General features: G+C 44.0%; 2 protein-coding genes across 5 annotated transcripts in view; both read right to left on the bottom strand.

Moving 5' to 3' along the window:
- Nucleotides 1–3: 3 nt before the first annotated feature.
- LOC1270397 (growth/differentiation factor 8) lies at nt 4–1,702 on the bottom strand (the record flags this gene model as incomplete). Its single annotated transcript, XM_309077.4, has 1 exon — nt 4–1,702. A coding segment is annotated over one exon (585 nt), but the record flags the coding sequence as incomplete, so codon positions are not given.
- Nucleotides 1,703–5,891: 4,189 nt separating this feature from the next.
- The window catches only part of LOC1270399 (uncharacterized), a 43,132-nt gene continuing 33,063 nt past the window's right edge, over nt 5,892–15,960 (bottom strand). For all 4 annotated transcript variants that reach the window (XM_061649708.1, XM_061649710.1, XM_061649709.1 and 1 more), the window contains 5 exons: nt 11,759–12,234; nt 11,416–11,670; nt 11,030–11,337; nt 10,733–10,941; nt 5,892–10,568 (listed from right to left, as the gene is read on the bottom strand). In XM_061649708.1, coding sequence (XP_061505692.1) covers nt 10,420–10,568; nt 10,733–10,941; nt 11,030–11,337; nt 11,416–11,670; nt 11,759–12,234 — 1,397 coding nt within the window. In that variant the 3' untranslated portion in view covers nt 5,892–10,419. The remainder of the gene's footprint in view (nt 10,569–10,732; nt 10,942–11,029; nt 11,338–11,415; nt 11,671–11,758; nt 12,235–15,960) is intronic.

Genomic DNA, 15,960 nt, shown 5'->3' with positions numbered 1-15,960 from the left:
CGGTTTGTCGGCGAAAATATCGCAATGGAAAAATGATTTTTATTTTGCTCAATCAAGCTAAAATTTGCAAAGCGGTTGCGCTGTCACTAACGAACCGATTCCAAGAACCCATATACATTCTATTGTTTCCGCTTACTAGTTATCACATATTGTATCATTTCCATTTTGTTTGCTCTTGTTTGCTACGTATTATAACTGGTTATCCCGCTCGCGTCGTATACTGGTTTTTCTCGTACGTCAAATCTATCGAAGCCAAAAAACAAACGCCACACACACACACTTATTGTTTATCTTGCTTTCTCTGCTCTTTTCCTATCGCACTGTTCGCTTTCCCTTTCGCACTACCACTCTACTTTCTGTCTTTTTGTTTTAAATTTAGCATGTTAGCCACTGATCCCAACCAATTAGCCATACAATATTATTAGGTTAACTACACTGCAAGCGAAGCTTTTACATCTTATAATGTGTTTTAAGATTTTTGATTTTGCACTTCTTTTTTTTTTTTTTTTGTTTGCCTAAAATTTAGTGATGCCTATGTGATAATGTGTTTTATAATTTCGCTACCCTTACTAACTGGCTAAGTCGATCTAGACTAATTTTTAGTTAAGCTCCAAAATGTTGCCGACCTTTCTCAGACTCGTTGTAGAAGTAGATTTGAAAGACAAAAACCAAACGTTTCCTGTTTTCTCTACCATCTTCCTTTTTAAGCGAATTTTTAGTAGCAATGTTTTGATTTTTTTTTCGTCAATTTTGTTGTTTCTTACTCTATCCCCGTTTGGATTGTGTTGTTATTGTCTATTTCTTTTATTTTGTGTTGTGTATTGTGTGTGTTTTTATCGTTGTTGATTCGTTTGTTTGTTGATTACTGTTGTTTTCTATTTATGTTTTTTTTTCTTGTTGTTTTGTGTCGTTATTTTGTTGTACTTTACACTAATTATTTTAGCCCCCAGCATTATTTGTTACTTACTTCTTTCATCTTTTCTGCCAATTTCTGCCCATTTCTGTAATCATGTTCATGGTTTGTCCCTTTGCCTACAACTGCATACTCTTTTCACATCAAGTTCACCTCCTCCTTTCGCGTCCAATTTCCGGGTCTCGCTTGTAAGCACCGAAGAGCTCAGGAACAACTGCACTTTTCCACCACCATGTTCGGTATGGTGCTGTAGATCACGTTGTAGCTCATGTCAAAGTACAGCAGCCGGATCGAGTTCATCTTCTTCGGCGAGCAGCACGGTATGGCCGAGGTGCTGAGCTGCATCACGTGCGTGTGCTCGTACTTGGGCAGGAAGCTGATCATGCACTCACCGGCACAGTACCACGCTTCGTAGCGCTTCGGCGCGATGATCCAATCCCAGCCAAACTTCTCAAAGTCCACCGTCAGCGGGTACCGGCAGCAGCGCGTCTCGTTCGCATTCTCGTCACAGTTGAGCGAGAGGTTGCGCTTGATGCGCTTCTTCGGCGCATCGCGGAACTCGATCTCGATGTACGGTATCTGTGTGTTTGCGGGGGAAAATGAACGAACACAAGTGTAAATACATTTGAATGAGCATGGGCATGACAGCTTTTTCGATGGCAAACGGTAACGGTTGATAGTTGATCGTTTGAATATGTTGAACTTTGGTATTTGGCAATTTGGCAATTTGGCAATTTGGTGAACTACCTGTGAAAAAATATAGCTAAAAGTTGGAGTACATACAAATAATTATAATAAATGTGTAGAGCTGCTATATAAAAAAGTACAATATTTGTTCATTATTTACTTACAACACTTTCACGTATGAAAGCAACAATCTTACCACTGTACTAACCACGATCCTTTGATTCTTTGTTAGAAAATTCCATTTATTCACTCCACGTTCGCTGCTTTCCCGTGTAGTGTGATAATAAATTAAGCTTCTTTTATTGTGTCTTACCAAGCACAAACGATTGGTTGATTTCGCAGTAGGAATATTTACAGATTATTTTCGGTTCACTCCATGTTTACTGTCCTCTTGCTTGCACAGGATTTCAGAATCTAAATCTAAAGCACTGCACACATATATTCGATAAATATGCATTCATTTTACCAACACTTTCCACACTTTAGCTCGCTGCAATCGACTATTTGAACGATCTTTCCACTCGATCACACTCTATAAGAGAAGATCCTGTGAACCTTCCCTGTGAAGGAACATATGCCGTTTAAACGGGAAAAGATGCTGATAGGCAGTCATATATACGAATTCCCATTCCCGCGTGAGCTGGTAGTTGGTTGCAGCGATATTCTCTGAACGATCCCCCAACCCCATTCGCTCTCTAAAGGCAGGGACATTCCGTGAGAACCGGGGAGGTACTGCTGAGGGAGTCTCATTGCACGAGCGGCGTTTTGTTTTTGGGGTGGCGCCAATTTAATTGACACCAATGGTCAATTGATCTTAATTGGGTACAAGTGGGACGGACAACAGGCCGTCAAATGCAGTGAACGAATACGAATAAGCTGTGGGAGTACGAGAAATTTCAGGAAAGAACACTTCCTTGTGCCAAAAACCTGTGTGATCCCCTAGTGTTTAGTGTTAGTACGCCAATGGAATGTGCTAGTATGTTGCATTCATGCTCTTTACACTTATGAGCCAAGTTGCTAGCTTCGTTGTACCCATCGTTACAAGCAGGCACTGCTTAGGTAAACACGGCCGCCCTGGGTTCGTAGCTCGAACTATCGTTTTGATCGTCTGTGTGCGGGTAAAGACGAAAAAAGCGAATCACCCGAGATCGGAGTCGATCCAATCAGCTGGGTGAGTAATCGCATCTGTGAGTTTACTGCTTGCTGAACAAATTGTTGCGATAGCACGTTACTTAACCCTTTTCTTTACTAAATGGCTTAGTGCTGATCTTTTAACAAATCTAGTATAGTTGATAAGGTAAACAACCTTGGTTATAAATTTCTTTATTTGGTTCGAAATTCCTATTTGCATTGCGCTGCTTAAATGCATTCTTTGGTCAGTTTTAGTGATATGCACATTAAGTCAATGTGTACAGTCAAATTTTACCATTAAATACTAAGAGTGTATTTAACTCATTTACGAATTCACTCTTCGAAGTGACTGGCAACACATTTAAAGTGAATTACATCATTCTTTCGAATAGAGATGGGCCTCTGTGTGAATCAGATTCACAAATACGAATCAATTTTCAAAATGAATCATTGATTCTGCAGCTCAAATATTGCGACTCATGAATGTTGCAATTCATCAATCGTTGAAAATTAATGAATCTCAATAGATTCTTCGATCTCTAAAGATTCTGCAACTTCTAAACTACTGCAAATTCTGTCTCTTTTCTGTGTGCCATTGGGCCTTCTTGTACGATAATCATGCCTACACTTTAGATGGATGCTACTGCAAACGTTGACGTTTAATAATATACACGAATCTTTTAAAATTCGATTCGAGATTCGTATCACTCGTCATGCAATACTGTATCATAAAAATACATATTTTTTACTAATACATTGGGGTTATAATCATTCATTCGCGATACCGTCTAGTGCTGCAAACTTTTCGCATTCATGTCACTCACTTACTAGTACTGGTTTTAGCAGGTGATAACAGGTGATAGAGAGTGAGTGATATGAATCCAAACAGAGCGACTCACTAGTCGGCACAGGCAGGGAATGAGTTGAATCCAAAAAGAGTGGTTATTAAAAGATTCACTCTTGGTGCAGATTTGAATCCTGAATTCTGTAACTTTAGGAATTCAACTCACTCACTCTCATATGGTGCACAACTTTAAATCATATGAATGAATATTTACAAACGATTCATTAAGCACAACACTACTTTGGGGCGCAAAAGCGTGACAAGTGATTTAACTCCCCACGCCGATTTAACGCTACTGGTAACGATCAGTCCCAATGTCGCACTAACTTGCATTCAACATCATGCCCTATCCTGCTTCGAACAAACCAAGCTTATCAATCGCTACAGTAAGTATTGGAAGTAGCTCTACAGTGCATGCTGCTCGTGTTACACACCGCTGCAGCATTGCTCGGTATGCGCACTTCTTGCGTTCAGTTTCTCAACGAATCAACCCAATCATTGCCGCGATGTGTTTGATTTTTGTTTGTTCTTTTCTTTCACAGTTGATGTGACAATGTTATTCTATTTAGCATTATTTAATTATTTTAAGAAAAAACGCCCCAAATCAAAGACTCGATATATCTGAATGTATAACATATTCCGTACACAAAATTCCACAAACACAGAGCTAGAGTGCAATACAGGTTTCTTTTTTTTTTGTTGAGTCGGTTTTTTTTTATTAGTAAAGTTTTGTCACTGCAACACACTCCTCCTCTCCTTCTCCTCCTCTTTCTCTCGCAACACAACAATGGAAGAAAGATTTGGAAAATGATGATATTATCTCTAGTTCGAAGGAAGGAAGAAAGAGCTTATACTATTGCACTTGGTTTTCATTGCATCAATTCTGACATTATTCAAACGTGTGTGTGAGTGTGTTTGCGTGTGGGTGTATGTGTGTAAGTTTTCCCTCTTTCCTCGTCTCGTCTCTTCGTTGGCAGCGCGTGGCACGCATAGAAGGAACTCCCTTCCGAGGGACTCCTTTCTCCGGTGCTAGCCCTTTCACTTATAATGATTTTAATATGTTCTGCCGTTTTTCTTCCATTTTCCTTTTCTCCTGTTTTACACACCAATCACTTGTTTCTGTTTTCCTTTTTCTTTTGTTTACATTTTCCAACACACAGCGCATAAAGAGTTTGAGCTAGGAAAATGTTTCCACAGCTCCAAACAGTTGCTTTTCTTTGCAAGAATTACGTAAAATATATGTGAAGAAGAAAATCATCACCATCCATATCATTATTATCATCAAGATTAAACTAAAAAAAAACAGCATATACGTGTCTGGAGTTTGTCCATCATTTGTTCATTGCACACCTTTGCTAAGTTCTGTTTTTGCTTTCTTTGCTTCCACTCCTTCCCTGCTTTCCTCTCCATTCTCCGTGTTGGCAGCTACTTAGAATATAATTCATAATTGCTACCATCATGCATTTATACATGCTATAAATATATTTAATGTGTATATATATATATTTGTTTGTATGTTTCAAGTGTATATAATGAGCATCCGAATATGATTTGTTCCTTTTCATTGAGGTTGAGAAAGGCTGAAGGAAACTGAACTGTATGAAAAACGTGTAACGCGCGCCTAACGACTCACCGACGTGTGATCATCCACCTGTCTTCTGCTTGCTTGTTTGCTTGTGTAGGGATAAATATTAGTGATGTTGCCCTATAATAAGGTGCTGCCCCCCCCCCCCCCACCACATCCCGGTCGTTTGTTTAGTAAAGATAATTTTCAAAAATGTTTCCGAGTTATCCTAAGCAATCATTCATAAGAGGTCAAAACCGGGAAACGGGGCTTATATACGACCGCAAACCGCAAAGAAATTGCGCTCAGTGTGACAACAGTCTGTCAAGTGTTAAGTGTTTAATTGATGAGGCATTACATTTGCTAGCTTTTCACTTCCTTTTTTCCTTTCCTTTATTTTTTGTTATTTATTTATTTGCTGTCGCTTCTGTTCTGGCATCCTGTCTGAAATACACTAAAATCTCTACAGCTCTACATGCGCAAGAAGCGGCATAACGGGCTAGGCCACCGCAAATTCAAATTCAACTACTACAAAGGTTCACGACACACACACGCACACACACACCAACAACAAGAACGAGGCAAAAGTAAAGAGAAAGTGCCGTAAAAGCGCGCAAAAGCAACACTACCGTATAGAGAGTACGTACTACTACTACAAAATGGTTTTTTTTGCTAGGTATCTTTAAGATACAACCTTCTGTGTTTAGCTGTTTGTTTAGTTTGGGTTTTTTTTTTGTTTTGTTCGCTTTCTAGTTTGTCTATTTTTTCCGCACCAAAACCCAGTCTGGTTTGCAAGGGATGCGGCGGCGCTCTGTGCTAGTGTTTTATCTACAATTTTTGCCGCTTTTCTGCTAACAGCGCAACAGCGCCATCGTATAATAATACCGTGTGTTCATAAGGATGGAAATTGCAAGCTGCTCACAGCAACAGCAAAAGGAAAAATAAATCATTCACAGGAATTGACCCCCCAAATGCACTGTCCCTTTCTGTAAGCAGTTTTTTCCCTTGTTTTCTTGATTGTCTTAAGACAACGTGATCATCATTCCCACGATCATGACCGATCGGGAAACAGATACATGGAAACCTCACTAATAAGAATAATAACATTAGCGATACATGAATGTGTCAGCATACACTAGAATGGGAATGATAATACTAATCGTGCGTAATACTTATCATGTAACTAATATTTAAAGGAAAATAATCTCATCTCTTCCACACGACGGCAACGAACGACGCGGCGCGTCTAACGAAAATTTGAAATCCCTCGGCTTTGGCAAAATGTATCCTTGTGTCCATCCTTATACGATCTCTCTTCCTCTCTTTCTCTGCGGGTCTTTACACAATCCCATCTTCTTGTTGAATCTCCCTTCCATTCCTATTATTCCATTCAACCATCGTGGCGCTTCATGTTGCTGGTTCTAATTAACGCTTCTCTCACTACACGAAATTGCAATGAATGATTGTACTACTGCTTTTTTATACAAAAAAAGTTGGTATGCAACAACAAGCTGAACTTCCCCGACTCACAACAGTACAATATATATATATATATGTATAAGTAGCATTCACTGAAGTAGAACGCGCGGGATGGGGTGATGATGGTGATGGTCGTGTGAACCGAACAGCTACGATAAGCGCGGTGCGTGCAAGTACGCAATTATAAGCTACTAACGATTCATCATTTCTAATTTTTCTTGATTGCCTCGCGGTAGTGTGTTTTTTTTTTGTCTTTTGTTTCGCCCTCCATTCTAATCAATCAGATAATAAGACAGTTGCGTTGAGCCAACATTAACGAACAAACTCTGTATATCGCGCTGTACCAAGCAGCAGCAGCAGCATCATCATCATATGGGTATGATTTGGTTCTTCGGTTTATTGTTTTGCGACAGGGGACGGGGAAATAAACGGATACTACACAAGCCAGTTAAATATTACCCTTTAAATGTTAGAAAACTAACGGTGCAAACGTTCCCTACATTAGCCTAAGGCCAAAAAACACAAACGAAACAAGTGGCCCAATCAACTGTGCCAGAGTAAGCGAATGTATGTATATGAATGGTCTTTCGCAGACAAACTCTTTTGAATCAATTGATATTCCTTTCTTTGAATACTACAGTTTTTATATTGTTTGTTACGTATTAATAATTATTGATCGAGTGCATATAATACTACATTTGATGTCTCCTCTTCATTCTCGCTGTTGATATAACTGGAGCTAGTTTAGCCCACTTTTTTAAACGGGACAAAGGGGTAATAGTCGCAGGAAGCGTTTCTTCAAACGTTGAACACAACTAACAACAAACAAAAACGTCGTTTTATTGTAGTTTTTTTACGGAATACGCACAAAAGTATTCTCAAAATCTTATAATGTGCATAACCAAAACACACAAAAAAAACAAAACAGAACCAACAAACACAGATGTCCAAACACAAACATCAGGGTGAACATGAAAAATGGATGTGTGGATCAGAGTTTCGTATACCTTAGCTATATCGGAGCAACGTTTCTTGTTTTTAGTACAGAATGCTATTTTTCTACTAGCTTTCTACCGATTCAGTTATTCTGCGTGGTCATATTCAGCAACGACGCACAACAGACTGGTCACAACAATTGAATGGTCCTTCTTCATCGCATCGAACCACTGCGCTACCGAAACAAACGCGAGTCGCTAAGTAGAACGACTACGACGACCGGGTTTGGTTGAATTCCGCCAATGATTCTACTATTATGATGATAAATACTAATCTTTCTAGTGTAGTATCGTGCACAACTCTTCCTATCGCTCTATCTCTGTCTCCCGTGCGTGGGAGTGTCTGTTAGTGGATGAATTTAATCTCCCCTCCTCAAGCTAGGGTAATGTATAACGAGGAGAAGGAAATCTATAAGTAGTACATTCTATTCGCGAAGTTCATAAGATTTTTTGCGTGATTCATGTTAGTTGGTTGGTTGGTTTTTTTGTTGCTTCTTTTGCTTGTTCTACCACCCCACCATGGTTCCGCGTGTGTATAATATAATTGTTTATCAATAGAATTATCTTTACAATTGTTTTCGTTTTACAAAAGTACGTGTGTATATTGTACGTATGCGTAAGCACACACAAATCACCAGTCAAAACGCTCGCGCGATCGAGCGCACGAGTTATTTTTCTTGTGTGTGTTTTTCGAGATGATCCTCTCCCCATCATAATTTCTTCAAAGTGTCCTGTTGTTGGTTTGGTTTTTTGTTTCTTGTTAGTTCCACATTATCTGTATCTATTTCAGAGTTTTATAACTTCAATCAAACATCTACTTTTCTGTCCCCTCTCTTTCTCTATTTTTCAGTTTACTGTAAATTGATTAACACTGTTCTAGCCGTTCGTTCTTCGTTCGTTTTAAGAGCAGTTCAATAAATTGATCAAAGGTCGATTCACAAGACTACTTGCTTGTTCAGGCTCATCTAGAATAATGCTCTCTCCTCTCTCGCTCTCTCTGCTTGCTTCATCATCGGCCATATTACGAATAAACGAATATGGTGATAAATCGTATCATTATTATAATTATATCATATAAACATGGTCAGTCATTTGATTGGTTTTTGTTTTGTAAGAATTGTAAATATGTCGCTAAATTTGTTTTATGCTTCTGCATTTATGCCACGTCTCTGCCTGCGTGCGTGTGCGTGTGCGTGTGTGCTTGTTGCAGAATTTTTACATACAAGCACACACAAACACCAGCAGCGGGCGCACTCACCCACTGCACCGCACCGCACACGCACACACACCCTTCGTCTACATATTTGCATATTACATATACATCAGATTCAGACTCAAGAGGAATCAAGTGTATAACAACAATCAGCGTCAATATGTGGTATGAAAAAGTTTATAACAAGAAAAAGATTTGCTGCTCGCCCTGCGCTCGACTAACGAAGCCGTCCACTGACTATTGCTTGATAAAGTATTAGTAGAAGGTGGATGGGGTGGGAAAGGGGGTGTGGAAATGTTATATCACGCATATGATGTACCAATGAGCGGGCGCATATGATATGTGTCCAAGATCAATTGTCGATGTCCACGCTACTCTCGCTCTCTCTCTCTCTACTCGCAAATAGGACAAAAGGAAAACTCAAAACGATCAAACCCTACCCTATTTAGCTAGCTGGTTCACTATGCCCAACACTACCTTCTTCGCTTCTGTTTGTAACTAAACGCTTTCTATACTCGTTCAATTCTGTTACATAGAGTTGCATTTTAAAAAGGCAAACATTTCTCCCTTCTCCTATTATTCCCTGTCCCATTAGTGAGCGTATAATAATCCTTCAGTAGATGGATGTACCATGGACGAACTGATCGTTTCGAGGCGCAACAATCTTGAGCTTTAGGGCTCCACAGTCTGGCCACTCTGATGGAGCATAATAATGTGTTTGATAGTAGTACTAGTATTGTGTGACGAAGTAAACGAACACGTGTTTTTTTCCTGTTTGCATAGCCTACAAGAGTTCTGAACGTTCTGGTCCGAAACATTCTTCCTCCCTTCTTCGCCTAATCTCATTCGATATGATTGATCGCGGTATAAGATGGTAAAGATGAACACAGAAAAATTCATTTCTTCTCTCGCATGAGGTGATTGATCATATATGATTTTTTTTTTTCATTTATTTTACTTTCTCCTTCTTTTCTACTCTTTTTTTCTCTCATTTCACTTTTAAGATCTTATGCTTCATTGTGTCTCACTCGCACTTCCCACATGCTACAGGGGAATTTCTGCACGTTCTACAATATTGTTGCTTTCCTGGTCGTTGAAAGCATGTGCGATGTCACCCTTGCTTTCCTTTCAATTACACTTATCAAATCTTACTAGTTTGCGAAAAAAGATCTTTCGCGTAAACCTTAACCTAGGGGTTTCTTATTAACCACAATATGTTTTATATATTGTATATAGGTTGATTGCAAAGCAACATCACAATTCTATTTCCACATTTCCTTAATCTTAGATTATTAGTAGTGTGTGGTGGTGGTCAGTGTGTCTCCTTGTGCATTATGAGCTCGATGGAACTCCTGCACGCAACACACAAACACACACAGCACACAGCACACATGTTTGTCCGTCGCATATCATCATTTGCTCGTTAGCTAACTCGTTTTACTATGCTTGTCGTAAGTTCTATCAAACAGCGCTAAGGATGGAGAAGAGTGTTTGAGGGAATGGAACAAGGGCGGTTGTAATTACTGCTATGGGTACGGAAGGAATCTGGCTCTACTATAAGATTCCTCGGCTTTCTACGGGGGGTTCTGAAAATTATGTGGAAAATTTAGCATTTTCCAGGGACGGCCGCAAAACCAGGGCCCCTTCCACCCAAAAGTTGGGCCGATTAATCATATTCTGCCACAGCGACAGCTCCTTGCCGGTCGAATCCATCCACTCGACCGCTCTGCCATTGTGTTTGCCTGTGCCGTAAGCAAAGCAAAACAAACCCATTGCAGCAAATTGAAGTGTCCCATTGTGGGGTTTTTTAATGAAAACAAATAAATTAAAAAAGAAAAAGAAACATAAATTAGCACAATAACATCCTCGTGGCTTCTACAGCCAACACATCTGCCGAAAGACTTACCGTTTCCGAGCGAAAAGCGAACGCCGCCTAAAAATTCGTTACTTGCCAGCCGATCGTGATCCCATATTGTAAGCTCCAGCGCGCGCTCAGACAGTTCTGCCAGCGAAACGTCTTCGTACACGAAGGTGTAATTCCACACCGGAGAGTTCGTTCGTTTGATAACGGGCGTTTTTTGTTTCGAGCTTCGATTCTTATCCGGTAGTAAATAGCTGTTATTGTAAAGGAAACAAGGGTCAAATTAGCAAAATTCTTTTAAAAAGGAATACCCCGCGTGCAGAGGTGCAAACCCGCACATACCTCTTGCAGAACGCGTCACAGGTACCGTTCGACTTGATTGGTTGTAAGTGTTTCGCTTCCTTTACCAGCACGTGCAGTGCGCCCTTGCTATGGCCGGAAAGGGTCGACGATGAGTTGGACGTGAGCGAGCGTGTGCTAAACTTGCGCAGGTTCAGCGTCCCGAAGCCACTGCTGGTCGAGCCACCGCTGCCACCGATAACGCCGCTACCGGCACCCATGATGCCGCCCCCGTCGGCATCAGCTGAGACATACTTTAAGCCAACGATAATGTCGCCCTTGTACGCGGACAGATCTTCGAATGGTTCGCTCTAAAATGAAGCAAAAGTTAGCGCAATGTTCCGTTTCTGTTTGCGTCGACCACCAAGCGTAAAGCTACAGCCCCTTACCCGCTCCTGAAGCTGATACCACTGAGGCTGCGGATTGTCAAACACCTTGTCCTGCAGACCCATCATCACCTCGCCGAGAAAGTCGTTCCTGCCAAACATGTCGGAATGCCACACCGTGATCCAAATCGTGCGCGTTTGCAGACTGTTCAGGCTCATGTGAAACCGCAGCACTTCGTCGAACACCGGATTCAGCGTGTGTTTCTTTACCTTCGTCTTACGCTTACCGCTCTTCGATTTGTCCGGCAAAAGGTAAACCTACAAAATAAATTGAAATATTCGCTCGTTTTAAATAACCACTCATGGAGACCGGGATCAAATCTGTCCAAACGCTCTCCGCCCCTACCTTTACGTAAGGATCGCTGCGGTTTCGCTTCGTATCGACCGCCGCCAAATCCTTGCACTGCTTCACGTGGATCTCGAGCGCGCCCTGCTTGTAGTTGTACTGCATACCGAATTCGATCTGTCCGCGAACCGTAACAGTACCATAGCGGCCCTCCCCGGCGCCGGAGTACACGCTCGCCATCGAGTCCGATCGTACACCGAGCGAGCTAAGGCTGGCGCGATTCTGATGCAGTGCCACCAGCCGGTCGATGTCTTCGTCCGACTGGGACGGCCAATTGTCGCTGGCCCCGCCGGCCGATCCGACCGGCGACGACACGATGCTTCCGCCCTTGTGCTGCATGCCATTCGAGGCCGTACCGTCGCCCTGCCGGTCGTAGCCGTCGCCCGCTGCCGAGCGCGAACCTCCGCTGCCGTGCGGATCGTCCTCGGTGCCAAGAGCGCCTGTCGATCCCGTCAGCTCCGGGCTGTGGCTTTCCTCTGAAAAAGCGAAAAGGTTTGATTAATTCAATTATCACGCAAAACATTTTTTAGAATTTTTATCCAGTTAAACGCAATTGCAATTTGAAATCTCACTTGTGTGTGTGTGCGATACCTTTCTTTTACGTACGTAAGATCAAGGTTGAACATGCTTGTGCACGAGTAGAAAAAAATCACATGCAAAAGCCAAACGAGGTAACATCCCAACCACAGTTACGCCGGTGGTGGTGGTTGTGATAAAGAGAGCCCTTCCCCGACCGTCTCTCTTCGCTCCAAGCTCATACAGGCGCTTTCGAGGCTAACCTAATTCGATCTCACCGAGGATCGCTTTGCTCTCCCGAAACGGAGAGGCCAACCGTTTCCGGCAGCAGACGCTAAACTTCTTGCGCAAACTATTGTCCCCGCTGCTAACGTCGTCCAACTCGAGCGATTCGAGAAACCGATCCGACACCGACCGAAAGCTATCGTTCCAGCCCCAGCTAGCGTTTTTATTCAGCTTGCGTATGGTGCTCTTCTGCGACGGTGACAGCGCATCGTAATCGGGACCAGCCGCATTGGCCGAGCCGGCTACGGCCACCGTGGGGCCGCCTAGCTGCAGTTTGTACGCCTCAAACGCGGCATCAACATCTTCGTCATCGTTGCCGCCCTTGCGCTGCCAGCACGATTCGGTGGAGTTACTACAGCACCGCCAGCAACGACACCACGAACAGCAGCATAACAAACCACTCCAGCGTAACAGGGCACTGCAGCCACATGTTCGATCAGTCGTCCGCGCTTCAGCGCTTCCACCACCTCCTTTCGCTGACCCTTTTCTACTCGCACAGCAGCCAAACAGCTTCAATTTCCACCTTCTTCGGGTACGTTTTCTTTCCCTGCCAGTCGATCCTCCTCTATGGGCGGAAGCATTTCCCCTATTCGGTTCCTTGCGCGTGTTGCTGTGCTGGGAGACATTTTCCTTGGTTTCCTCTGCATTTGAAATGTTCACAACACTAACACCTTCCTTTTCCTGTGATTTAAAGTGTGAATAGCTGTGGATGGTGCGCTTTTTCTTCTTCCACCATTTCACTTTGCCCATTATCGTCCTTATCGACGCTCTTTATCACGCGCACACACACGATCACATTTTCACTCGAGCCTGATGCGCCTCGAGACGGATCAATCGCAGGACGGGGACTATACGCTGTGCAGGTAGCTTCACACGTTTGTCTGCTGTGTCGATCACTTACATTTACCAATTGACGAGATTCAATAGTCGCTGCATACACAAGATTCGGTTCTACCCGTCTCCCCCAGCAGCAGCAGCAGAAAGGGGCGACCTCCCGCGAACGATACAACCTTGTTCGTTCTCCACCACTGATTGACGACAATGACGACTACGGGTACATATGTACGGGTGACGCGATAGCACATCGAACATGACCATCCAATGCGAATTAACGCTTCCCCCGGTTGCGACACACCTATACACAAATCGCACTCTTCTCGGTGAGCAAATACATATGTGTTACGCCCTTACCCGAGACAAATATCTTCCTCCTCGCTGGAGGAGGAATATCACAGTGGAGCACAAATATAATTGACACCACGGGTCAATTACTCTCAATTGTCCCAGATCTAATGTGCCCTCTCAGAACTTCTAACGATTGTGATAAACTTACACACACACGTTGCAAAACAAGCCCGAATAATCAAATGGGGAGTTAAATTGTAGATTAATATTTAACATAATATGCAAGGAATTAATAGACTAAATTCTATTAATGGGCACTACGAGACGCATCGATATTATTTGATTTGATCTTTTGGCGTTATGTTCTAGTTCAAAAAGGAATTTATAAACACGATGAAATTGTCGGCCCTATGGTATAACCTTCAAATGCACGGCTTCAACAACCAATCTCTAGGCTCATCCTGAGTTCAAATCTAGAAAGAATCATACGTAACTGACTTTTGAAAATCTTATTAAAAACCCCATTATATGGATGGCGATCGACTGAAACCCAACGATCGTGTACTTGTGAACATATGAAATACTGGGATCTGATGACATCTCACAAACAAAATTGAGATCAATTGGGAATATATATTCCAAACCTCAATTTAAGCAGCAACGATAAAAGTCCTTTTAGTGATTGAGTGAAAGTAAACATGGATTTTTTTTGTAATATTTTACAAGCTGCCGCAGCTCCGTACGCGGTCCAGCTGCTCCTGGCTAAGGTTTTGATTGTTAAACAGCAGATCGCCGGCCGATCGGCGCTTTGCTACCAGTATCGATTTCGAGGAGGACGAGTTGTCCAGCATGGACAGCTTCGTGCGCGAGTCGCCGTTCGCGAGCAGCGCCGACTCAAAGCTTCCGCGCCACGAGAACCGCTCGTAATCGCTCGCTTCTCCTCGTTCCTCGCCCACCATATCACTACCGGTGCCGGAGTACGGATACTGATACTGTCCCTGCGTTCGCTGGTCGCTTAGCAGCAGGTCGTGGCTCTTGCTCCTCGGCAGCATCATTGCGTACGAGGCCGACGACGACGACGACATACCAGCAGCACCACCTTCGCCTGCTCCCATCTCATCCTCTTCCTCCGGCCCACCGGTGAGAGTGGTCGGACCGGGTGCTATCGCTCCCACGGCCGCCCCTCGTGCCCTGTGATGATGGTAATGATGCTGACGCTCGTTGCTCTCCGACGTACTGCTATCCTCATCGTCCTCCGTCGTGGTAGCCGAAATGTGCTGATGGTGATGATGGTGATGGTGATGCAGATGATGATGGTGGTGTCCCATTGCACCGGTCGCTGACGCACTAGCGCCGGCCGCACCGATTCCCCCGCCCGGTAGCATTGTTTGACCCGCCTTGCGGTGACTGCTGATACGATGCTGTTTCGGCGAGACGCTGGCGTGCGATTCACCACTGCTGACTTCGTGCATCAGCGCCACCAATCGGCTTCCGATATGGTGCATCACCTTCGCTATTAGCGGAGGCGACGAGGAGGAATTGTTCGCTGCTCCAGCCGTGCCCGTAGCTGCCGATTCGTTCGCGCCCGAATCGATGGGTTCGTCGCTTGTGTCCGGCCTTGCTGGAGGCTCGTTCACAACGACCTTGGAAAGGGACGCCACTAAACGCTGATAAACGAAGGCAGTCTCTTTGCTGAGTGGCGTTTGATGGTACGGTGGCTGATGCTGCTGTTGCTGCTGCTGAAGGTGATGATGGCGATGGTGCGCTATCAGCGGCGATTCTTCCTTCTGCGCCACCGTCACTAAGCCACCGTCGCCGATGTCACCCTCCTCATCCTTGCGGGCGCTGCTCCCGTCAAACTTGCTAATGATCTGCCGACAGCTAGCCGAAATTTCCTCCTGCAGCCCGAACGGATTGCCACCGACGACGGCGGCCGCCGCCGCCGTCCCCTCCAGGTCGGAGCTGGTGTAGTCGGACGAGTCGTACGAGTCGGACCACGTGTCCTCGCTGCTCAGGTACTCGACGATCTCGCGCACCTGCTCGTCCCGTATGCCCGGCACCGTTTTCATCAGCCGCGTCAGCTCGCTCTCGAAGTACACCAGCTGGGGCGGTTTCGTACGCATGCTGGCGGCGCGCGGCCGAGCGACGGGCGTGCTACCACCCTGCTGCGGTGTGTTCGACCCGCTCACGCCCGGCGTCGAGCCGGTCGAGTTGGGCAGCTTGCGCGTGTTGGCCGAGGCGGCCACGAGGGATTTGAAAAATTGACGCATTTTCGA

The sequence above is a fragment of the Anopheles gambiae genome, chromosome 2 (genome assembly GCF_943734735.2).
Source record: "Anopheles gambiae chromosome 2, idAnoGambNW_F1_1, whole genome shotgun sequence".
NCBI classification, from domain to species: Eukaryota; Metazoa; Arthropoda; class Insecta; order Diptera; family Culicidae; genus Anopheles; species Anopheles gambiae.
Note: the sequence above shows the minus strand (reverse complement) of the source record. Positions and strands in the feature narration are given on the sequence as shown.